This window comes from Mobula hypostoma, chromosome 17 (genome assembly GCF_963921235.1).
Source record: "Mobula hypostoma chromosome 17, sMobHyp1.1, whole genome shotgun sequence".
NCBI lineage: Eukaryota > Metazoa > Chordata > Chondrichthyes > Myliobatiformes > Myliobatidae > Mobula > Mobula hypostoma.
Window position 1 is genome coordinate 38,892,714 of NC_086113.1, and position 27,109 is coordinate 38,919,822.

The following is a 27,109-nucleotide window of genomic DNA, read 5'->3' on the forward strand; positions in this document are numbered from 1 at the left end:
ACACCAATGCCCTTGAATGGAAAATCATACAAAATAAACAGTGGATATGGCTCGGTCCTTCAGGGAAAAAAGCCCTCCCCACCATAGAACAAATCTACATGGAGTGCTGTCACTGGAAAGTAGCATTCATCAAGGACCACTAGCATCCAAGCATGCTCTCTTTTCACTGGGGGTGGAGGGCGTAGGGTGAGGACTTTGAGGGTTGGCCTTTTATTTCTATGCTTTTCACTTTTTTTGCTATCTGAGTGAATTGATTTTTTTAACTCATGAATCGGGGGTTTGATGTTTCTCTTTGAATGGGTTCTATGCTTTGCAAATCTCTGTGGGAAGACGAATCTCAGAAATGTATACTGCATTCATACTTAGTTAATAAATGTATTTTGAATCTCTGAATAATACAACTACTATCTAGATACCTACAGAATAGTAAATTTTAAATTGCCCCATACAAGCCTAAAGATTTGATGTCTGTCGAGGTTTTCTTACTCGTGGGATAAGATGTTTCCGGATTGGTGAGGGCAGTGGTGGGAGAGGTCACTCTACATGGCAGGAGAGGCTTGTGGCTCTGAAACAATCTTAGATTCTGGGGCCTCCTTCATGGTGGCTGTGGTGTTGACTCTAGGGCTGCAGGAAGTGTTGAATGTCTCTAGGGCTGCAGCTTTGAAAACCTCTCTTCTCAAACAATTCACTCCGCTCTCAATTGACTGATGTGTCCAGATGACATCAGATACAATCTCCACTGTGTAGCAGAGTGGTCCACTTCAGTCCTTAATCTTCCCAAATGTACACTTTTGATAAGCTCTGTCGTCCTTCACCAGGACTGCTTGTCCAGGAGTGAAACGTCGACCCTCTGATTGATGAGCCAACAGTTTGTCTGAGCTGTTTCTCCTGCATACTCCTTCTGAGATTGGGTTTGAGGAGATCTAAGCGTGAACACAAAAGATGACCCAGGAAGAGAATAGCTGGTGAGTTTTTGGTCATGGAGTGTGCTGCATTGTGTTATGCGAGGAGGAAATTGGGGAGCTTCTGATTCAGCGTCAGTGCTGTGTGTTCTGCAGACATTACCCGCAGCGGGTTCTTGACTCCGGACAAACCTTTCCACCAAGCCACTTGTAGCTGGATGGTACAGTGTAGGCGTATTACATCTTATTCCATTCATTTTCAAGACTGACACTGTTCTGCAACGAACTGGTCCATTGTCATTGACTGAATGTCTGGAACACCAATCCTTGAGAAAAGACATATGAACACATCAGTGTGCAGAAGTCTGTGTAGTGGAGGTTGTAGGTAACACTTCTGGCTATTTGTAGTGGCACCAATGGTACCAAGAAATTTGTGCCCATGAATGGTCTGGCAAAATCCATCTGAGTCGTCTGCCAGGGAAATGCACACCATTCCCAGGGTTGGAGAGGTAATGTTCTTGGCATCTTCTGGACATATTGGCATCCTGAACAGTGCACGGAAAACTGCTTGATTCGCTAATCTATCCCAAGCCACTTGACAAAGCTTTGAGCCAATGCTTTCATTTTTGGCTATGCTAGATAACTGGCATGTAGCTTCTCCAAAATTTTAGCTCTCAGCTTGCTAACTATCAAATACCACATAAGACACCCTATATCAAGGGCAAGTTCGTCACAGTGCTTGTAAAAATGGGGCAACTGGGATTTCTGCTGTATATTCCAGCCATTTTGAATTGTCATGTAGACTGGAGACAGTGAGGGGTCTTTTTTCTGATTTCTCTTTGGATTATCTCTGCCATTATAGGGAGAATCTCAATTTGTATTCGGGAGAATACATTAAGAGTGTACTCTTTTGTCAATTTTCAGGTATTTCCTTTTTCCAATGGAAAATCATGGAAATCAGCATTTCTGTGATTTGTCATCCTGTTGAATTTGATCTTGTAATTGTGTCCTCCAAAAAACAGAGCCCATCTCTACATTTGTCCTGCTGCTGTTAGTGGAGCACCCTTCCGTGGATTGAAAATCGACACCAGTGGTTGATGATCAGTAATGAAGGGAAACTCTCCCCCATTCAGGTACTCATTGAAGTGTTTTACACCCCAAATCAGACTCAGGGCACCTTTGTCAATCTGTGTACAACTTTTCCCTGCAGCGGCAAGAGAACATGATGCAAATGCTACGGGCTGTGCACTTCCATCACACATAACATGTGACATAACTGGACCATTAACATAAGGCAAGGCATCACTGGCAAGCTTCACTGGACAATGTGGATCATAATATGTGAGTACAGTGTTTGACATCAATTCCTTTCCCTTTTGGAAAACCACCTCACACTGCTTTGTCCATTGCCATTTCTTCCCAATCTGTAGTAATGAGTTCAAGGGATGAAGCACAATAACCAGGTTTGTCAGGAACTTGTTATATTAATGGACAAATCCTAAAAAAGACCACAGCTGTGACACATTTTAACCTTGGGGCATCAACCACTATGGTTAGAAACACTTTGGACTCTTCCATCTCCATCTGCAAGTAGCCCTCAGCTAACTCCACTTTGCTGAAGTGTTTTCCTCTAGAAAGGTTTGCAAACATATCCTCTATCCTGGGCAGACAGTACTTTCAGTACTGGGTTGATGTTGACCTTAAAATCACCACAGATCTTGACAGACTCATTCTTCTTGACACCTGGGACCACTGGTTGTATTTCACTGTTACAAATGTCATTTCCATAGGAATTCTCTTTTCTCCAGTAAAATCTCTTAGTTCAGCATCTTTGAAATACTGTTCAAACTCATTTTGTGAAATGACTGACACAGCTGAACCAGTGTCCAATTCCATTTTAATTAATTTGCCATTCACATCTGGTGTAAGCTTGTCTCCTGATAGTTTTCACACTGCAAATCTCAAAGCTACTGAGTCCTGTGATACTCTCATCATTATCAGATTTTTCATCAACAGCATTAGTGCTCTTTTGGAAACTGCAACTTGACATTTTAATCTTTCTCTCTTTAATGTGTCGTCCATTTATTTTTGTCTGCCCGACATGCTGTTTATATGTGTTCTACTTTGTAGCATTTTCTGCAAGTTTCACCTTTAAATCTGCATTGGTCTGGTGTATATAATGCAGAACGGTAACAATTTGTTCAGCCGGGCAGGTTTCTGTTCATACTCACTTTCATTCCTGACTGCAGCTCACTTGTATCTCTGGCTGCTGTTCCACTGCTCCTTCAAATTCCTCCGTCTCTGCCGCATCTGCTGTCAGGATGAGGCTTTTCATTCTAGAATGAAGGAGATGTCTTCCTTTTCCAAACAAAGGGGCTTCACTTCCTCCATCAACACTGCCCTCAACCACATCTCTTCCATTTCATGTAAATCTGTTCTTACCCCATTCTCCCACCATGCTACCAGGGATAGGTTTCCTCTTGTCCTCACCTACCACCCCACCAGCCTCCACGTTCGGATTATAATTCTCCGAAACCTCTGCCACCTCCAACTGGATCCCACCACCAAACACATCTTTCTCTCCCCTGCCCCCCACTTTCTACTTTTCACAGGGATCACTCCCTACGCAACTCCCTTGTCTATTCATCCCTCCCCACTGATCTCCCTCCTGGCACTTATCCTTGCAAGTGGAGCAAGTGCTACACCTGCCTCTACACCTCCTCCCTCACTAGCATTCAGGGCCCTAAACGGTCTTTCCAGGTGAGGTGACACTTCACCTGTAGTTCTGTTGTGGTCATATACTGTGTTCGGTCCTCCCGGTATGGCCTCATATATCAGTGAGACCTGACGTAGATTGGGAGACTGCGTCGCCGAGCATCTACACTCCATCCACCAGAACAAGTGGGATCTCCCAATGGCCACCTATTTTAGTTCCACTTCCCATTTCTATTCTGATATGTCCATGCATGGCCTCCTGCTCTGTCAGGATAAGGCCACACTTAGGTTGGAGGAACAACACCTTATATTCCGTTTTGATAGCCTCCAACCGGATGGCATGAACATTGATTTCTCAAACCTCCAGTAATGCCTCCCCCACCCCCTTTACCATTTCCCATCCCCTTGTCCCCTTCTCATGTTATCTCCTTACCCACCCATCACCTCCTCCTGGTGCTCCCCCCACAACATCACCTTTTTCTTTCTTCCATGACCTTTGTCTCTTTCACCAATCAACTTCCCAGCTTTTTCATCCCTCTCCTTCCAAATTTCACCTGTCACCTGGCATTTCTCTCTCCCTTACCCCACCTTTCAAATCTACTTCTCAGCTTTTTCTCCCTCCAGTCCTACCCAAGGGTTTCAGCCCCAAACATCGATGACTGTACTTTTTCTCTATAGCTGTTGCCTGGCCTGCAGAGGAGTTCCTCCAGCATTTTGTGTTTGTTGCTTGGACTTCTCTTGCATCTGCAGATTTTCACTTGTTTGCTCATTTCAGCTGGTTTGGTAGGAGGAGTTAAAACTTCTAAGCAAATTGTATGCTTTCCCATCTATTACAGTCAGCAAAACTGCCACTTGTTTCTCATTGACTATTTCATTTGCTTCCAAATACTGTTCAATTCATACAGTATATATCCGCCAGTTATCTGTTGTGCAAGCAAGTTGCGTCTGTTTTATCCAATGTAACCAGCCATTCTGCAGTTTTATTTTATTTATGAATATGATCACCTGGTACTTATTGTTTGTGCACCCATGAATTTTGTCAATTTTCTGACTTTTTATTTCAACTTGACTATCTCTTGCCCCTTCCAAAGAAAAATATGCTGCACTTCAACAGAATGACAGTCATCTCAGGTTCATTTTGAAAGGTATTCATTGACACTGTTATATTTTGTAACTCCAGAAATTAATCAAAAGAAAAACACAAAAGCCCGGGGAAATACCTATACTTCATTTTACTTTAGTGAGTCGTGCACATTTGACGTAATAGCATAATGACGTATGCCATTCATGTACTTCTTACACATAACCCATAATGAATTATGTAAACAAAAATTGCTTAATCAAATACATTTACAATATTACTGAAATATTAAATACACAACATGTGACTAAAATAGCAGCTATTTGAATAACTAGTCATTTCACCTGAGCAGCCCACATGCTTGGACTGCATATCTAGGCTTTCCTTCAAAAAAGGAGGTCCCCAACTATTAAACAAATAAGTGAAAATAAAAAGTCAGACTTATCACTCACCGCTTCGTGGACAAATGAAGCATTGCAGGGTTGGTACAATACCATAGACAGCTTTGTGATACAGACCATTTCCATGGTCTGAAGGTGAACTGTGGAATCCAAATGCACATATCATGAAATAAACCAGAAGTCAATGAATTATCAGCATGTTCCTCTTTTGTTATGCAACAGATCAGAATCTCCAACTTGCAGAATGGTCTTTTGTATTTTAACAACGCAATATAACCTTCCTTTACCAACTATGTTGGGGCCTTTAAACAAATTAATCACCTGTCTAGATAGACTGACAAGATACGGTGTTGGGATCCAGGGTGAGAGCTGATTTCACTCGTTCTCCTCTCTCTGTGGCACAGAGGCTATGAAGACTGCACCGGGTACAGAGCTCTGTGCCCTCTAATATGAATAACTGATAAGCGAGGCTTTGGGCCTAACTGTGGGCTGCTCCGGGTTTCGGATCTGAGGACTAAATTTTGGTTCGGCCTGTTGTTGTTTGCTTCAATTGTTTCCGTGTTTTGTATTATATTTTTCTCTTTCTCTTCAGGTGTTTTTTTTTAAAATCGGGTTCTTTTGGATTTCTTGATTTATGGCTACCTGTGAGTAAGCAAATCTCAAGGTTTTTCTGTACATTCTTTGATGATATGATATACTTGAATCCTGATTCATACAAGTTAAATGCGATTTTTTATGACTTAGCTACAATTCTTCTGATGCCTTACATACCTATACTGCATGTAGGTTAAATTCTGGGCTTTGCACTCTCTAGTGGACAACAGGACCGCATTCCAGCCTAGCAGTTAGTGTAACATTTTACAGTGCCAGTGATTGAATTTCAATTCCTGCCACATGGGTTTCCTCTGGGTGCTCTGGTTTCCTCCTACATTTCAAATACATAGGTTAATTGGTCTCGTGTATAATTGAGTAGCAAGGGGTCATTGAGCTGGAAACCCTGCTACCATCTCTAAATAAATAGTGCAGATAGAAAAGTTTAATTTCTTTAACAAAGTTATACATTTTGTTCTTATTTCTGCAATAGTTATACAACAAAAAAAATGTTTGAATGTTCCAGAACAGTCCAGTCAAACCCAATTAACAAGACAAAACTGCTAACTTTCACATTTTTATTTCTACTCTCCCCCCCCCCCCAAAAACACACAAGAATCTGATACAATTAGGTTTCACTAATCACACAACAGGGTCCAGGAGGCTATTTTTATAGAGAAATCTTAGAATCAATATTATGCTGTATCATGGCAGAAAATATTTGATTCAGTTTTGAAAAATGAGAGGAAATACTTTCTAAAAGTAAAAACACACTGCTTCATTAATTTGGGAGCTCTACCCAGTTTATCTCGAAGCTACATTTCCCAAAACAAGAAATTGACTCATTGCTGGCATATGATGCAATGCACACTGATTTGTGAAGGCGGGGCAGATAACCCATAAATCTGTCAAAAAAAATTCATACAAATTAATTAAGATTGAGCTCATCAGAAGAAATAAAGCTCTCTCATTGACTATGAAACTGTTGCAACTATTCAGTGTATCATTTCAGTTATATGTAATATAAATAAAATCAGTGAAACTTTTACCCAGTAATCAGAAAATAAATAATTTTGATGGATACTCTACAGGTTGCTGCATTTTCAAAAGTACTGGTCTGCCAAAGGAGTAGTAATTCACATGATGAAGTAACTAGTACGTCATTGCCCATAAAGCATTTGAGAATGATGTGAAGTTGTGAAATGGATTGTAAATCCTTTCTTAACTGGAACATAAGAACTCTGACATTAAGTTTCCCAGCTGACAAATGTTCAAGAAAGATAACATTAATATTTGACAGAAAACAAAATCATTTCCAAGTGAAGAATAAAGATTGCTCAACTAATTACCTCCATCAATAGTCTCAGAATCTGGCAATAAATGGAAACACTCACACGCTGCATATCGAGTGTTTCTCAGATGATTCCAGTGAATTTTGCCTCTTTTTGGTGTAAGAAAATACTCCAGTACCAATCTAAAATGCATATTTGCCTGGACTAACAGCCCTTCTTTCTACAATTCCACGACACAACATCTGTGCCTCATTCATCCCTCCCACAGAAAGGATTCCTTTCCAGACTTCTTCAAAAACGTAATTTGTCCCTTTCCATCTTACCCTGCCATATCTCAGCATTGTCCTCACAAACTAGGTATCAACAGGCCAGTGTGTGCAAGGTATTCAAGTATACTGACGCCATGGAAATAGGTGACCAAGCAGGCTGCAATGAGGGTATTCGGATTATGCAACTATATATAGAAAGGTTGTGCAAACAGCAAAAACTTGGCATATAGAAGGTGCAAGGAGAAATCAAAAGGTAGATTTGTAACCCAAATTGGAAAAAAAATCTGCAAATGAGCAGAGAGATTTTGGAGTTCTTGTGCATGAATCACAAAAAGTTAGGGTGTACACGCAGCATATACTTGGGAAGGTAAAAGACATATTGACCTTATTGCAACTGGGTTCAGTTTAAAAATAGAGTATATTACAATAGACAGGTGTTGCTCAGACCACACCTGCAATATTGTATAAGCTTTAGTCCCCTTATCTAAAAGGATATACTGACATTGGAGTTAGTCCAGATGAAATTCACCAGGCTAATTCCTGGGATGCCTCAGCTCCAGTAAAATCCTGAATCTCTGGTCCAGGTGCATATTTGCCTTGTAATTCTGGGTTTCCCCAGGTGCTCAGATCTCTTCCCACCTCCCAACAATGTGCGGGTCAGTAGGTTAACTGGCCACGACAAAACGCGCCTAGTGTTTGAGTAACAGAACTTGCAGAGGATTGGGAAAAATATGAGGAGAATAAAATGGGATTAGTATGGGGACAATGGTCAGTACAAAATTGATCGGCCAAAGGACCTGTTTTAGCATTTATGGCTTTGTGACAAGAATGGCTAGAAATGTTGGACCTGTATTCTTTGGAATTTAGAAGTATGAAGAGTGATCTTAACAAAATGATAAAGATCCTAAGGAAACAAGGTAGATGTTGAGATGATTGCAGAAGTGGGAAAGTCCTGAACAAGAGAAAGAAGCTACGAAGGAACCAGTCATTTAAAATTGAGGTGCATAGGAGTTTCTTCTCAGACACATGGAGCGGTGAACCGTCAGAATTCTCTGCCTGAGTATTATGGAGCTAGAATGCTGGAAGTATTTAAATAGGAGGTAGATTTTCTGAATGAGGATAAGGGATGATCATATTTGATCAATATGGTCAGTGGTAATCATATTGAATTGAGGGGCAGGCACCCTAGTTGATACATGCACTCAATGGCCAAGTTATTACATACACCTGCTTGTTAACACAAATATCTATTCAGCCAATCACGTCTCAGCAACTCAATGCAGACATGGTAAAGAGGTTCAGTTGTCGTTCAAACCAAACATCAAATTTGGGAAGAAATGTGATCCAAATGACTTTGGATCGTGGAATGACTGTTGCCACCAGACGAGACAATTTGATCATCTCAAAGCTGCTGATCTCCTCAGATTTTCATGCACAGCAGTCTCTACAGTTTACAGAGAATGGTGCAAAAACAAAAATAACACCCTTTCAGCGACAATTCTGTGGGTGAAAACATCTTGTTAATGTGAGAGGTCAGAGGAGAATGGCCAGACTGACTGAAGCTGACAGTAACTCAAACACACTTTACAACAGTGGTGTGCAGAAGCAGCATATCTGAATGCACAAAACATCGAACCTTGAAGTGGATGGGCTACAGCAGAAGGCCATGATCATACACACAGTGGCCTCTTTATTAAGTACGGGAGGTATCTAATAAAGTGGCAACTGAGCGTACATTTACCATTTACTTCCTTCATTGCTTGCATGCTCCTCTGCATTGTTGGCTTTCTTAAACAATGCCTTATGTCAGTTTTTGTTTCCTTTTCACTATGACGTACAAGTCACGACCACTACATTACAAAAAGTTTTGCAAGTGTTTGCTGCCACACCTCAAATAAACTAAGTGGCAATTCATCCTATTGAAGTCTGTAGAATGTTATATTGTCCAATGTTCTTGCCTTTTTAGGGTTATCTTGATAGTAAGTCAGGAACAATAATCACCAAAAATGTCCTCAATTAAGTTTCAGCTATTTATTTTTTAATTTTGGAACAACGGATATATTTTTTAATAAAAGATAAGAACATGCACACAAATGAATGGAAGCTATATGAAACGTTTACACTCATCCTTACTTTTTCAGATCTGCAGGACATTTGAAATTTTTTATATCATAATCTTTTACTTTTGAAGTCTGTAACAGACATGCTATCACTGTTCACTCAGAAGTCCACCTAGAAGCTATTGGATGTACCTTTATCCAACTTCTCTGTAACGTTAACTATTGGCCAAATCAGAGCTGCTGTGTAATTCTTCAAGTAGTCCCTGGGATTACTTTCTTTCAACTAAAACAGACAGTTTAACATCACAGCCAAAAGGAGTGCCAATATATCACTGAGTTCAACATGGTTGGAAAAATATTACATTAAATATTACCAAGTCATGTATATACAGAACTTGGGAAATGCATCAACAATTGGCTATTTACATAAAATATAAGACGACCCAAATCTGCAAAAGAGCTTGGTGCATTCCCAGAAAAGTAAACCTACATATCAATGGGATAATCACGATCTGCAGATGCTGGAAATCAAAGCAGTACACACAAAATGCTGGGGTATCTCAGCAAGCCAGGCTGCATCTATGCAAAAGAGTAAACAGTTGATGTTTCTGGCGGAGACCTCCAGCAGATCGAATTGAACTGAATTTATTGTTTACATCCTTCATATACATAAGTAAAAAGCTCTACATTACATCTCCATCTAATGTGCAATTTATCTTAAATTATAATAAATAGTATGTACAACAGAATAATCAATATAACATAGCAGTCTGATGGTCTGGTAGAAGAAGCTATCCCAGAGCTTGTTGGTCCTGGCTTTTATGCTGTGGTACCATTTCCCGGATGGTAGATGCTAGAACAGGTTGTGGTTGAGGTGACTCGGGTCCTCAAAGACCCTTCGGGCCCTTTTTACACACCTGACTTTGTAAATGTCCTGAATAGTGGGAAGTTCACATCCACAGATGCACTTGGCTGCCTGCACCACTCTCTGCAGAGTCTACAGTTCCCGTATACTAGGCAGTGATGCAGCCTATCAGGATGCTCTCAATTGTGCCCCTGTGAAAAGTTCTTAGGATTTGGGGGCCCACACCAAACTTCAATAGTCTGAGGTGAAAGAGGCACTGTTGTGCTTTTTTCACCACACAGCCAGTATGTACAGATCACGTGAGATCCTCGGTGATGTTTATGCCGAGGAACTTAAAAGCTGTTCACCCTCTCAACCCCAGATCCAGTCTATTATTATTTTAGTCTATTATTGGGATAAGGTGCTGGACTGGGTTTCTGAGTTATAATACAGATGACATTTTAAGCTCGTTCTCAGCCTCTCCTTCCCTTCTCTTCCAGTTTCCCCCTCCTCCAAACCATCGTGCATGCATACATATGGAGATGTACACCCTGAGATGACATTCTTGTTTCTACTCTTAACTTCAGACTCCTGTTACTAGCTCCATCATATGAGAGTTGTGGGACGGGGATTTGGATGGTAGTTGAGTGAAGAAACATTAACCTAATCCTAATCTCTTTGTAAGGTCTCCAAATGATTTTTTTCCATCTTAAATTCAGCCATCAGTTGTGAACAAGAACTTTGGCTAAATTGATCTGCCCTCACTGCAGTGATACAAAGAATATGTCCTTATACCACACCAATTGATATCAGGTGATTCATTCTTGTCTGAGGAGCATCACTGGAACCGTTCTTAACTAAGTGGTTCAGATCCAATTTAGGTTATCAATTTCACCATCAAAAGTGATTGGCTGGGCAAGAGGTTAGAAGATTTTTTTTTAAAAATTAATACCTTGAGTTGAATCCTTTCCAAATACAAGCACATAAATCATTGAAAATCCAAAATAGTTCATTTTCCCTTCACTCAACACAATACATGATTAAGGAGAATGATTTTACTTACATTAAGTTATTTTTACTTATTTTTCTAAAGCACAGCTATTTTTGCTTGCTGCTCTCTCAAGCTAAACCTTTTTTGAAACCTTTCCTATATTATTTTATCCATTGACCTCTTTGCAATTGAGGTCAATTATCTAGGTTGTTCCCATGGAAAAGCCAGAAATGAAGTTGAACCAAATACAGAAGAGCACTGCAGCAAGTACCTTCAGGCTCTCCCTCAGCCACTTCATCTCTACTGTGTGACTAGATTGTAGTCCCAAGGAAAATCAGATTCCACACTGGATATTACCATGAACATTTGTCCCAAAGTGATCTGCTATGTTGACAAGAGTCCATAAAATTTAGAGATGGGCCCTGAATAAATAGTACAGAAGCAAGCGTGCAGCATATATAAAAACACTATGACACAAATAGAGAACACAGTTGCTTCCTGTTTGAATCACAATAATTGACTACTCACAGACCCCAAGCGTCCTACTTCACAGCTCTGCAGTGGCCCAAACCAAAAGCTGGTTATACACAGTACAGCAGCTCAGTCAACCCCAATGCATAGTTTGGACTTCTGACCATACACGATTCTCCACTACCTTGTACTGTCTGACCCCTTTCAATGAAACTTAATACTGCAGATGCTGGAAAACAAAAGAAAGGAAAATACTGGAAAAATACACAAGTCAGACAGCATCTGTGGAAGGAGTACAGAGCTAGTATCGCAGATCTTTGACCTGACAAAAAACCTTCAATCCAAAGCTAATTTCTCTTTCCAGAAATGCTGCCTGACCTAGTGAGTATTTCCAACATTCTTTGCTTTCATTCTATGACAGGGACAAAATTTTTCTAGGGAGAAAGTTGGTCCTCTGGAAGACCAGAAAGGTAATCCATGTGTGGAGCTGAAACAGATGAGGGAGATCTCTAAAACGTCCTTTGTGCAGGAGACAGATACAGTCTATAGAAGTGAGGCAAAACAGCATCAACTTCATGGACCCTGTACAGATTACAGGAGAGGTGTTTTGAATCAGGGTGGGCAAGTCCCCAGACCTGACAAGGTGTTCCTTGACACCCCACTTGCTTGAGACCCAGGAAGTGCAGAAATTGCTGGGGCCCTAGCGGAGATATTTAAAACATCCTTAGCGACAGAAGAGGTACCCAAAGATTGGAGGATAACCAATGTTGTTCCACTGTTTAAAAAAGGCTCTGAACAGAAACCAGAGAATTATAGGCTGATGGGCCTGACATCAGTTGTGGGAAAGTTATTGGAAGGTATTCTAAGAATATATTTGAATAAACATGGACTGATTAAGGATAGTCAGTATGGCTTTGTGCGTAGTAGGGCGTTACCAGGATAGTGGATGAAGGCAAGGCAGTGGATGTTGTCTACATGGGCATTTGACAATGTCCCGCATGGGAGGCTGGTCGAAAAGGTTCAGTTGCTCGGCTTTCAGGATGAGGTAGTAAATTGGATAAGACATTGGCTTTGTGGGAGAAGCCAGAGAGTGGTAGTAGAGGATTGCCTCTCTGTCTGGAGGCCTGTGACTAGTGGTGTGCCGCAGGGATCGATGTTGGGTTCTTTGTTGTTTGTCATCTATATCAATGAACTGGAGGATAATATGGTTAACTGAATCAGCAGATTTGTGGATGACACCATGATTAAGGGTGTAGTGGATAATAAGGAAGAGGAATCTGCATCAGCTGGAAAAATGGGCTGAAACATGGCAGGTGAAATTTAATAAAAACAACAGGAATTCTGCAGATGCTGGAAATTCAAACAACACACATAAAAGTTGCTGGTGAACGCAGCAGGCCAGGCAGCATCTCTAGGAAGAGGTGCTGCCTGGCCTGCTACATTCACCAGCAACTTTTATGTGTGAAATTTAATAAAGATAAGTGCAAGGTTTTGCACTTTGGTAGGACCAACCAGGGTAAGTCTTACACAGTGAACTGTAGGACACTGATGAGTGTGGTAGAACAAAGGGATCTGGGAATAATTTGTTGAAAGTGGCATCACAGGTACAGTAGATGGGTTTGTAAAGAAAGCATTTGGCACATTGGCCTTCATAAATCAATGTACTGAGTACAAAAGATGGTATATTAATTTGAAGTTGTACAAGACAATGGTGGGGCCTAATTTGGAGTATTGTGTGCCATTTTGGTCACCCACCTATAGGAAAGATGTAAAAAAGGTTGAAAGAATGCAGAACAAATTTGCAAGGATGTTGCCAGGTGTGGAGTATCTGATTTACAAGGAAAGATTGAATAGGTTAGGACTGTAATCTTTAAAACATAGAAGATTGAGAGGAGATTTGATAGAGGTATACAAAATTATGGGGGAGATAGGGTAAATGCAAGCAAACGTTTTCCACTGAAGTTGGGTGAGATTACAACCAGAGGTCATAGGTTTATGGTGAAAGGTGAAAAGTTGAAGGGGAACACGAGGGGGGAACTTTTTCACTCAGCGGGCTGTAACAGTATGGAATGAGCTGCCAACACAAGTTATCCACGTGAACTCAATTTCATCATTTCAAGAGAAATTTGGACAGGTACACGATTAGTAGGGATATGGAATGCTATGGTCCAGGTGCAGGCCATTGGAAGTAGAGAGTTTAAATGGACTAGAAAAGCCAAAGGTCCTGTTTCTGTGCTGTACTTCTCCATGACTGTATGACTCTATTCCTTTTCAGCCTTTATCCCAGCCACAAGATTTCTTTCCCAGCCTTTATCCCACCCATAAGACTTTCTTCCTCTGACTCACCTTTTTTCCCCCAAGTCCCGATGAAGTGGTTCGGCCCGAAACATTGCCTATAATCTTCTCTATAAATGCTGCCTGGCCTTCTGAGTTCCTCCAGCACTTTTGTGTGTTGCTTGAACTTCCAGCATCTGCAGATTTTCTCTTGTTTGTCATAAGACCTCTTCCAGGGCCTTTTCTCTGTAATGCGATGTTGCAGCCTCTCATATTCTGCAAAGCTTTACTCTTGGCAATCTTCCCCTCACCTCCCACCTGACTCTTTATTTATTAAACTGTATCAAATAGGTTCTAACCTTTACAACTTCCTTCGGTCTCAGTTCCTCAGCAAACATAACTTACCAATACCTGAGCATGCTCATACCCAAGCACCAAAATGATAAAATCACATTAAGTTCCAAGTACTTCACGTGTTTATTTCCCAACCTTCCAGCTGTCCAAATTTTACTCAGACTTCTAGTCTTTCTCGCAATTTCTCCTCTTTTTCTTGTTTCCTTGAGCGTGTATAGGCAATTTCCTTGACAATGGCCTTCAACCAATAATAAGAAAACAATGGACAATACATTTCAGACTTGCTTTTTTAGGTGGAGAATCTTGGCCAAGTAAACAAGCTTTTGGACTTCTTAAGAAACATTTAAGATAAAAGAGCAACAAACAATCTGCAGGAGGAACTCAGCAGGTTAGCAGTATCTATTGGGTGAGGGTGGGATGTTGGGTGAAGAAATTGTTGACACTTTTGCATCAAAACCCTGCGTCAGGACCCAGGTGTTGCTCAACCAGCTGAGTTAATCCAGCAGAGGAACTATTTTTGCTCAAGATTCCAACATCTGCAGCCACCATTTAAGATAATAAGATAAAGTCATCACTCATACTACCTGCCACAGGAGGCCAATTCAGCTACCTTGATGGCAATCTGCAATCAAACCTAGTGGACATGAAGCCCGCACTCAAACGATATCTGTGGTCAATAGCCTTGAAATGGGATAGCCTCTTCGTCACTGCCAGTGACTTCAATCTGACCAACTTTAAAAGTGTGTTACTACCAGTACATATCCTGTCCAACCAGGGGACCAAAAACCCTTGAACATTGCTACACAACCGAAGATGCTTATTGAGCCACACCCCACCCAAACTTTGACAAATCAAACCAACAGGCTGTGCTTCCTTCTCCCTGCATACAAACAGAAGCTGAAATATGAAGATCCAGAATAGGTTAGTGCTGGTCTGGGGAACTAGGTGAGCTTCTATCTGACTGCTGAGTCAGGGGTCATTCAAAGTCTCAGCAGCCAGTCTAAATGAGTATGTTGCCATCATCATGGGCTTTAGCAGCATGTGCGCTGAGGACAATCCAAATGTTCCCAAACCAAAAACCATAGATGAACCAGGAAGTCCACTACTTACTAAAATCTAGGATTGTAACTTTGGATCAGGTGACCAAGATCTCAAAAAGAACTCAAAATTATGACCTCTGTAAAGCTATGAGGGATGCCAAGAGACTATACTTGTCCAAACTTGAGTTGCAGACCAGCTGTCATTTATGTGCTGGGCTTACATGCTACAGTGGGATACAAAATTATGTCAGGTAGCATCGCTGATGACAGCACATTCCTTAACAATCTACTTCATTATGACCTTGCAATTTGTTGTCTACCCATACTTTATTCTGCAATGTTATTATTTTACCTTGTACTATTTCATAGAAAATTCTCAGCACATTACAGGCCCTTCAGCCCACAATGTTGTGCCGACCATGTAACCTACTCAAGAGGCTGCCTAGAATTTCCCTACCGCATAGCCCTCTATTTTTCTAAGTTCCATGTACCTGTCTAGGAGTCTCTTAGAAGACTCTATTGTATCTGCCTCTACCAGCTTCACTGGCAGTGCATTCCACACACCCACCACTGTGTGTGTGAAAAACTTACCTCCGACATCCCCCTTGTACCCACGTCCAAGAATCTTTAAACTATGCTTCCTCATGTTAGCCATGTCAGACATGGGAAAAAGCCTCTGGCTATTCATATGATTAATGCCTTTCATCATATTATACACCTCTATCAGTTAATCCCTCATCCTGCATTGCTCTGAGAAAAGGCCAAGTTCACTCAACCTATTCTCAACCTCAAATCCAGGCAACATCCTCGTAAATCTCCTCTGCACTCTCTATAGCATCCACACCCTTCCTGCAATGATGTGACCAGAACTGAACACAGTACTTCAAGCGGGGTCTAACTAAGGTCGTATATAGCTGTAACTTTACCATACAGCTCTTGAACACAATCCCATGGTTGATGGAGGCCAACACACCATGCGCCTTCTCAACACTGTCAACCTGCACAGAAGCTTTGAATGTTCTATGGACATGGACTCCAAGATCTCACTGATCCTTTACACTGCCAAGAGTCTTACCATTAATATTATGTTCTGTCTTCAAATATGACCTACCAAAATGAAACACTTCACACTTATCTGGGTTGAACTCCATCTGCCACTTCTCAGCCCAGTTCTGGATCCTACCAATGCCCTGCTGTAACCTTCGGCAACCCTCCAGACTTACTAACCCACCTGTCTTTAAATGCAGAGTTGTAATGAATTAATCTGTATGAACAATATGCAAGGCAAGTCTTTCACTGTACCTTGGTACACTTAACAGTAATAAACCAACCCACCAAAAACTTGGTCCTAGCTCTCAGTTGTTTAGGATACAGTACCAATATGCAACCCAACTTGAAAAATACCAGGCCCAGGATCCAACAACTGACCAAAACAACATGCACCCCAAACCAGTTCACTTATTTATGAGTTTATATATTAATATCTCAGTCTCAGTTACAAAGCAAGTAAAACAGATAAGGACTGGAAAATGGTTCATCAGTACTTAGCTCTTTTACACTTCAAGGGACAGAGGCCAGGCCAACTGCAAACATACACTTTGGCACTGAGAATGCATGAGCACAGGGTTCTTTCAATTTGGGCTGCCTGGCCATAAAGCACACGCTACATGTAGCAATGGACTAAGAATCTGACTCTTGTATTCAGACTAAATTCAGCCTTTGTAGAGAATGCAGGTCAGGTGAGGGCCATCTTCCTCCAGTTGTAAAGGGAGGTGTTGAGTCCCAGGTGTAGGAATATGATGAAGAGCTGTAGTCAATAAACAATAGTCTAAGGTAGATGTCTTTACTGTCCAGATGCTCCGGAGCTAGGACCAGGGAGGCTATGTCTGCCATAGACCTGTTTTAGCACAAAACCAGAACAACAGGAGGCTAGTTTGTTATTTCATGTGGAATATTGCTGACACTAGATGTCCTGATGGATAATTTGCTCCAGGTGACAAGGGGGACGTCCATTTCAGTTCAAGTTCACAGAGCGGCATCACCCCCCCCCCCCAACAAAATGTCCGTCTAATATATGGTCCCCCATATACACAGTAATGCCTCCTGGGTTCTACTACTCAGTTACAGTACACAATTAACCAGCTGGGCTGTCCTTCGGAATGTTGGAGGAAAACAATAGCGCCCGAAGGAAACCCATGAGGTTAAAAGGAAAAACGAACTCTAGACCAGAACCAGAAAATGCTGAAAGTGTTGGGCCACATAGATGGGAGGGTAAACGGGATCAACGAACTGAAAATGTGGTGTGCAATGGCCTCCGACCTGATTTTTTTTCCACCACAGATTGCGTGCGACCTGACCTGCTGAGTAGGTCCAGCATTTTCTGTTATTGTTTTAGGTTTCAAGCATTTGTTCCCCCCCCCCCCCGCCCCGCGTGTACCATGTCCACACAAGCAGCACCATAGGTCAGAATTGAACCCGGGCTGCTGAAGCCGGGATCCGCACCATTGCGCCGCAACTATTAGATGTAACGTAGCCGAAAGGTAGGAACAATCTAAACCCGACAAAAAACTTATCTGAGAGCAAATTCATGTTTCCGGAAAGATATCCGGACTGACTGGAGAGCCATGAGACTTCCCGCCCTACCAACAAGGAGACAAGATGCTAAAAGTATGTGGTAAGCCCCTTTCTATGCATTTTGTGAGGTAAATTGTAACAAGAAAACTAAAAAAATGTGTTCCTCGTGTTGTTCTCATACTTCGAAATATCCCTGCATGTATCCCCAAGGTCAGTTGCTATGTCCCAGGGTGATGAGGAATTGGTACAAGTGACTAGTCACTGGCATTTCTGAACGTCCGGTTCAGGAAGGACACTGAACCAGGGTGGACTCTCTTCCTGCCAGCTGTTTTGGTCAACAACTTATTGCCTGAAGCGGACAACCAGACGAGTTGCAAATGGCTTTTAATTAGCTCTATTTGTAAGGAAACGTGCATGTAAAGCGCCCCAGAATGCTGTGGTCTGATAAGAAACAAAACAGTTATTTATAAATAAATATTTCAGCACGTCAAATAGTTTTTTATATAATGGTTAACGTTGGCCCCTTGTTTAAAATTATCACCTCGACATACACGCCCTTCAACTCGTTCTAAGCTGCTAATGACACTAAGAGCCATTGTAGAGTAGGTCAACTTTTTAAAGTGACAGGCAGCCTGGATTTAACAAATTAACTTGCAGACAATTAACGCCACTTAACTCCTGTTATGTTATATGTCCATGTACGATAGCAACCCTAATGCATCCTCACGCCACAATTTGCTCTGTCGGAAACAACTTCTGTGATCTAGCATTACAATGACTTCCCACAGTGGGCATCCTCACTCAACAACGTTGGAAGGCGAGACTTATCGAGGGATTAACGTTAAGAAAGAATGTGCATTTTACATTACAACGTAGCCCAGTTATTAATAAAAAGCTCCGTAACACATCCATAGACAAGATTCCATCACTCACCTATCTTCCCCAAACTGGCCACCAGAATCCATACTGCTATGATGTAAGGAGCTTGGACATGTTCCCAATGGAAGGAGACGATATGAAAGCCAGGCTGGTGCCCGTTCGTCTCGTTACCTCCGTGAAACTCTCCGGGAGACTCGTCTTCGCTCGGGGGATGCGCTTCCTCTTCCAAGCTGCAAGCCACCGGGTAGCAAAGCAACAGCCCAAGAGCCGTCAGCAAGGCACACCTGGTCGCAAACTCGCTCCCGCCTCTCCCCATCTCCTTCCCTAATGTGTGCGCGTCTGCCTTTGAACAGATCCTGAGTGAAACCGGTTCCGAATACTCGAATCAGACCTCCCAGCCGCTCTATTTATAAACTCGGCCAATTAAACGTTGGGGGGCGGGGGGGAGTCAATTTGCAAATTAACTGAAACACCAGGGGACGAGGCGGAGGCAAAGAAAAGGGGGTGGCTTGTATTTTCGCACTTCGTCCTGTATGTCAAATAATGTATATAACTCATCGTTCCACATGCTGTCAGCAGTGTGGGCATCCTAAAGTGCGTTTGTAAACCGCTCCTGCGCTTATCTCTCGTCACATTTTTTTTGTTCTTGGATACTTTTAACTTAAAAAGGGCATTGCCTTCAGGAGAAGAGCTCTTCAAATATTTAGTCTGCCGCACGTCTAATTCCAACCATGCCATAAATTTCGGTAACTCATCCGTAACATCGAGCACAGAAGTGTTAACCTATTAAAGAAACATACATATTCGCGAAAAAGGAATAACCTTGAAAATCATGGGCAACGTGAACACCGGAACGAAATATTTAGGAAATGAAGCACAGAAGTCAGAATGGGGGGAAAAGAGGAATCCGGTAAGAGATAGAAACATAGAAAATAGGTGCAGGAGTAGGTCATTCGGCCCTTCGAGCCTGCACCGCCATTTATTATGATCATGGCTGATCATCCAACTCAGAACCCCGCCCCAGCCTTCCCTCCATACCCCCTGACCCCCGTAGCCACAAGGGCCATATCTAACTCCCTCTTATATATCCATCGATTCATAGAGATCGCTCACATGTTGTCTGGTCTGATCACCTGTGTGTGTTGTTACATTACATTCCAAACTCTGGAATTTTGTCCCTCTCTAGCCTTTTGATGTTCTCCCCCCCCCCCCGAAAAGCGTCTCTGACGAAACCTTTCATTACTGACCCTAATTTATAAAACGTGTCATTTTTAGGCTGATTATATTTTAATGACAACATAGCTGAATGACTGTATGGATGTTTCAAGTGGCTTCAAATCCTTGGTATTGGGAAACTGGGAGAAACCTATCCAACCTTTATGTTTAGAATTGACGTCAACTGATTTCAGATGAACGGGAGGTGTGTGGGAACTAAGCATGGGCAGGGCTCAGCTCAGCTGTAATAGGCTTCTGTTTATTTAACCAAGGAAGTGAACATCCCGCAAAACTAGCATTTATTGCCTATGTCTAATTATCCTTTAATTGATTGACTTGCTTGATAACTTCACAGGGTTGTCAAGAATTATAGACGTCAGACAAGGGAAGAATGGTAACTTGCATTTCCTGATGGATTTTAGTGAACCAGACAGCCTGTTACGAAACTTGACTAACATAAATGCTGATTTTTATTCTATAGTTTAATGAATCAAATTTCCCAGCTGTTTCAGTAGGGTTCAATTTCACATTTTCCAAATCATTAGCCCAGAGTTTTGGATGGTAGTCAAGTCAGTTAACCAAGGTGCTATCATACCTTAAGGTCATTAACGTTCCTCTTTTTAAAGACCCACCTATTAATCAGCCAGGGAATGATAGTGAGTTTCCAAAAAACACATCCCTGATCTGTCAGCAAGAGTTGATTTGAATCATTTTCACACCATATATTAAAACGAGAATTATAAATTATACTGTCCTGACAGGAGTTTCATGGTCTTCTTTTGAATGAAACATAGAAAACCTAAGAAAATCACAGAAGAGAATCAAAAAAAGTAATTGCTTTAAATTACTTCCATATGCCAGGTCTCAGTCTATCAGAGTCCTGGTGAAGGGTCTTGGCCCGAAACGTTGATTGTTTACTCTTTTCCTTAGATGCTGCCTGCTGAGTTCCTCCACCATTTGGTTTGTGTTCCTTAGATTTCCAGAAGATGCAGATTTTCTTATCTCAGTCTATCCATGTAAGGTACAGCTACTTACATGTTCCAGGTGTTTTAAAAATACAGTATGATAAAGGTTTCACCTTTCCAGGAATTGAGTTATAGAACTCAACTAAATTAAATCTTCTCATTTCTTCTTCCAATTAATGTATCTATTTCCACAAGTGACAAACCTTTCTGACACATGGGCAATAAATAGAAGTAATAAATTCCTTACTGTAGTTACTGTAATCATGTAGTTACAGTATTTATCAATACAATCAAATCAAGAATGTAGTGTTAGCCACTTTCATACCCATGTATCATTGCCGTCCTGTTTTGCTTGATTTTCATCTCTGTTATAAATTTAATTAGGTCCCTCCTATCCCTAGCTAAACTTTTCATAATTTTTTACCCCTCAATTAATTATCCCCTCAATTATTGTTCCAATCAAAACAAGCCAGCCTATCATTATTTCCTCATAATTGAACTCTTCTAACCTTGGGACTATTTGTGTAAGTTTCCACTGAACCTTATTTCTTGCAGAGTTCCCACATTGTGATAACCGAACTTGTAATCTGGTTTGTGTTTTATATCGCTTCAGCATGATCTCTGAGCTCTTACTCAATAAAGACAAGTATCCTGAATGCCTCTTAATAAAGAATATCTCATGTATCTTGAGGGTGGCAATGAGTTTTGTGAAGAGAAACAAAGTGACTGAAAGGCTGACTTGTTTTTGAAGTGTTTCCAACACACAAGTATACACAGATCACTCATCAGTATACTTTTTTGAGAGGAACATAAATAATTTCGAAATCATACAGAATGTGACAAATAGTGATCAACTAAATGTCCATTTGATGCCCACCACTCACAGAAGGCTTCAAGTAAAATAATTGATGTTTTGTACTGATTCAAGAACATCTGAAGAAAGACAAAGTTTCATACAACCTGTGACAATTGGATGGCCTCCTAGGACATTGTTTTCTGAAGTGAAGGGATCAGCATAAGGGAGGGAGAGAAAGAGAGCATGATTTATTGTAACAGAGGATGAAATCTACCAGAGGTGATAATTGATATTCATAAGAGGACTTTATTTAATTAAGTTCTTATTTTGTTGGAAAGTACAAATTAGAAGAAAATTAGCTTGTGTAGACAAAAGTGGATCTCAGACCACAATTTTAAAGTACATCACAAATCTAACAACAATGCTTTAAATGATTAAAAGATTGGATGGTAGACAAGTATTTGTATTTCCATGGTGCTTTTCACACCCTCAGGTGATCCAAACTACATCTTAGTTAATTAAACAAATATTTAAAAAGTTTTAATAATGCCAAAGGTAGAATATTTGCAGAACATGGACAATGTCAAGTATTCACCTGCAGCATTAATATTCCACTCAATAGAGTGTGGCCCTGACTTTAATAGAGAAGAAATTTCCAAGCTGAGAATGGAGTGTAGAACATAAGAGATTCTGCGGATGCTGGAAATCCAGAGCAATACATATAAAATGCTGGAGAAACTCAGCAGGGCAGGCAGCATCTATGCAAATGAATAAACAGTCCATGTTTCAGGCCAAAACCCTTCATCAGGACTGGAAAGGAAGGGGGAAGATGCCAGAACAAGAAGGTAGGAAAGGGAAGGAGGATAAGCAAGAAGGTGATAGGTGAAGCCAGCTGGGTAGGTGAGGGGATGAAGTAAAAAGCTGGGCAATGATAGGTGGAAAAGGCAAAGGGCTGGAGAAGAAGAAATTTGATAGGAGATGAGAATGGACCATAGGAGAAAGGGAAGGAATTGGGGCGCCAGGATGAGCTGACAGACAGGTGAGGAGAGGCAAGGGGCCAGAGTGGGGAAAATAAGAAAAGGGAAGGGAAGGAGAAATATTTCTGGAATTTGGAAAAATCAATATTCATGCCATCAGATTGAAGGCTAACTAAGTGGAATATGATGTTGCTCCTCCAACCTGAGAGTGGCTTCTATATGGCAGAAGAGGAGGCAAGGGCAGACATGTCAGAACACAAACGGGGATAGGAATCAAATTGGTTGGCCACAGGGAAATTCCACTTTTTGCAGATTGAGCAGAGGTGCTCTACAAAGTGGTCCCCCATTCTAAGTTGAGCCTCAGCAATGCAGAGGAGGCTATGTCAGACCACCGGATACTGTAGGCAACCCCAACAGATTTGCAGGTAAAGTATAGTCTCACATGGAAAGACTATTTAGGGCTCTGAATGAAGGTAAGGGAGGAGGTGAATGAGCAGATGTCACACTTCTGCTGCTTAGAGGAAGATTAGTGGAGAGGGATCCCTGTAGAAAGCGGAGTGTAAGGGTGGGAGGTGTTTGTTGATAGGATCCCATTGAAGATGGCAGAAGGTGCAGGGAATGATGTGTTGACTTCTGATCTTCTGGTCAAGATGGCGCCTGTGGACAATACTCCCAAAGAACACAGAACAACTTATTTCACTTCTTTTATGTCTTTTCCATCTTGAATGTGTTTCTGGAACTGCTAGAACCTGTGATTTATAGTTTGGAGATCACTTGGGCGATCCAGTGCTCTGCAGTCTCCAATAGGATTCTGGGAGGCATAGGCTGGCCTCGTGGTAAGGAGACTGCGGGGGTGTGAGCCAATGTTCGACTCCACTTCCGTGATTAAAGCTTCCATTGTTCACCAATTAATGCGATAAGGGAGAATGAAACATCAAGGCGAATGCGGAAGGTGAGCGCTGGCCATTTGCCTTTTAATCACTCGTGGAATCACTCTGCTGCTGGAGAGGGGAGACAGGATGGAATAGCGCTATGCCCGGGGGTTGTTACCGAGGTTTTCTGCATTTTGGATATGGATATGGATATAGATATTGTTGTGGGCCATGGACTATGGACTTTCAGTCTTCAAGTTTTTTATATTCTGTGTTTTTCATTTTCTTTGTATGGGGAGGGGGTTTTGGGATTGATCTTCCTGTTCCGTTTTTATTTGTTTTTTGTGTGGGGGAGGGGTATTTGGAAGATGATGATCATGCTACTGTCTTTTCTTTCTTGTTTCCATGGCTATCTGGAGAAGAGGAGTTCCAGAGTTGTATACTTAGATAATAAATGAACTTTGAACCATTTTTGTTACCTTTGTTGGATGTGCAGTTGGATTTTGGATGATGTTTTAAATGCCATTCACTTTTCTCAATTCCTTCATCTCTACTGCATCTGATTCCAGGTTAAGGTTTTCCTTTCCAGAACATAGAGATATCCTTCCTTTTCCAAAAAGAGGTTTTCGATCCTCCACCATTGATGCTGACCTCACTCGCATCGCCTCCAGTTTCTGGACATCTGTGCTCAGCCCATCTTCCTGTTGTTTTAACAGGGATAGTGTTCCTCTTGCCCTCACCTATCACCCCATGAGCTTCCACTCATGAAAATAAGGTGATGGTAGTGGGGGGCAGGGTATTGTTAATGGGGGTACAAGAGAAAAAGCACGATGAGTACAGTGCTACTTGATGGTACAGTACAGACACAATGGGCCTCAAGACTTGCTTCAGGGCCATACGAGTCCATGGCACCTGTATTCCATCTGGCAAAAATGAAACTTCTTGGTGGGAAAAAAATTTAATTCCCATTCCCATTCTGACATGTCAGTCCATGACTTCCTCTTGTGCTAAGATGACGCCAGCCTCAAGGTGGAGGAGCAACACGTTATATTCCATTTGGGTACTCTTCAACCTGATAGCATGAATATCAATTTCTCCTTCCGGTAAACTAATTTCCCCACTCCTTCCTCTAATCCCACTCTGACCTTTTACCTCTTCTCACTTACCTATAACTTCCCACTCGGTCCCCTCCTCCTTCCCTTTCTCCTATCAGATCCCTTCTTCTCCAGTCTTTGAACTTTCCCACCCACCTGGCATCACCTATCACCTTCCAGCTAGCCTCCACCCCTTCCCCACCTTTTTATTCTGGCATCTTCCGCCTTCCTTGTCCTGAAGATTGGTTTTGGCCCAAAACGTCTACTGTTTGTTCATTTCCATACATGCTGCCTGACCTGCTAAATTCCTCCAGCATATTGTGTATGTTGCTTTTGATTTCCATCATCTGCAGAATTTCTTGTGTACTTGTTGCATAAGTCTTATTTATACAGAGCCTATCCTACAAGTTTGCATGATATACAGCAGCGGTCCCCAACCACGGGGCCGCAGAGCATGCTCTACCAGGCCGCGAGGAAACGATATGATTTAGCGATATGAGTCAGCTGCACCTTTCCTCATTCCCTGTCACGCCCACTGTTGAGCCATTACGCATGCGAGTTCATTACCCGCGCGTCATCCATTTCAGCGCGGGAAGAAGATCAACTCCTAGATCTTGCAAATGACGGCGGGCTGAAAAGTATGTTCGACATAACATCTCTGCCGACATTATGGATCAAAGTCAAGGCTAAATGTCCTGAGATAGCCACAAAAGCACTGAAAACGTTGCCTCCATTTCCAACGTATCTCTGCAATGAATGCAACGAAAACTAAATTGCGGAATAGACTGGACATTAGGAACCCCATTCGAGTATCGCTGTCTCTCGTCACCCTTCGATGGGACCGTCTTGTTGCAGGAAAACAATCCCAGGGCTCCCACTGATTCAGCGATATTGGTGTGTTGCAATGATTTTATATGTTCACACGGGGAAAATATGTCCTGCGTGTTTAATATCCAAACGATACTTAAAATGTTATGATGCTATTGATTTATATAACTATATAACAATTACAGCATGGAAACAGGCTATCTCTGCCCTTCTAGTCCGTGCTGAACGCTACTCTCACCTAGTCCCACCGACCTGCACTCAGCCCATAACCCTCCATTCCTTTCCTGTCCATATACCTATCCAATTTTTCTTTAAATGATAATATCGAACCTGCCTCTACCACTTCTACTGGAAGTTCGTTCAACATTTACTTCAAGCTCCCCTGATAATTGACTTATCACTATATTCATGCGAGGAAAATATGCGCTGTGTGTTTAATATTAAATTTGTTAGATAAACCCTTTTAGAAACGAAATTGAGTGTATTAGCTAATTATCATCTATATGCCGGTGGTGAATAACACCCCCCCCCGAACAGAATCGCCAAAAACGATTTGTTGAAAAAAATCGTACACGCATGCTGAAGTTACACATGCGCACTGGTGCCCGCGCAAGGCTTCATGGTCATTGTAGTCTTTCTCGGGGAAAACCCAGCGTATTTGACTGCTACTCTTGTCCGTTGACAACCCTACCCGCGCCCCCCCCCCCCACTGGTTGGCCGGTCCGCAAGAATATTGTCAATATGAAACCGGTCCGCAGTGTGAAAAAGGTTGGGAACCCCTGAGATACAGTATATAAAAATATAGTAAATGTATTTGCTATGTTACAGTTCTGATTCCCGGTGAACTGAGACAACTCAATGCATGACAGTTATTGCTGCCAGCCAATGCAGACCGCAGGGCCGTTCTTTGCCAAAGTGCCCCAGTCCGCATCAAACCACTCAAAAACAGCAAATAAGAAGAGTAACCAGAATCCAGGAACACATCCAACATGAACCACAAAATCCCCCAAAGTGAGTCCACAGCCTCGCAGATCAATCCTGGCAATGTGGATCCCAAGACTCCCGCACTTTCCTCCGACAGCAAGTAGTGAGATGGAGAGGAAGACCGGTCAAACGCAGGTAGATGGAGTGAACACCTGCCCATCCTCAGCTTTTGTCTCAAACGGAGAGAAGCAATGGAGTCGATCATCTGCTTGCGTCCTCAATGCCTCAATTGGAGAGAAGCAATGGCGTCAAACATGGGCCTGTGTCCTCGATGTTACAGTAGGAGAAACAATGGAGTTGATCATGGGCTCATGCCCCTTCTCCAGGCTTCCAGGTCTCCAGCTGAACATTACGTACCAAACTTCACCAGACATCGCCAGAGACAGCGAAGTGCCGCATTGCTCAATCATCCCGAAAACACACCATCAAAATGTAATTCACAAGTTCTATCACATGCAGCTTAGTAGTGGAATAATATTTGAAAGAAGTAGTTTCATGAACTGTCAGCAGGATATCGCCATTGGTCATGTTGTTCACTAGCGCCATCTTGCCCCTCAACAAGAGTTTTATGCTGTATGTTGTTTTACCCGCTATGTCAACAAGACACACATAATGACAATTTTAACTCAAGAACATGGAG

At 41.9% G+C, this 27,109-nt stretch overlaps 1 protein-coding gene across 1 annotated transcript in view; it reads right to left on the reverse strand.

Moving 5' to 3' along the window:
* LOC134357938 (sodium/hydrogen exchanger 3-like) overlaps positions 1-19,106 on the reverse strand; it is a 172,984-nt gene extending 153,878 nt beyond the window's left edge. The window contains exon 1 of the mRNA XM_063069730.1: positions 18,793-19,106. Within this exon, the coding sequence (XP_062925800.1) occupies positions 18,793-19,054 (262 nt within the window). The 5' untranslated portion in view covers positions 19,055-19,106. The remainder of the gene's footprint in view (positions 1-18,792) is intronic.
* Between the last annotated feature and the right edge of the window lie 8,003 nt (positions 19,107-27,109).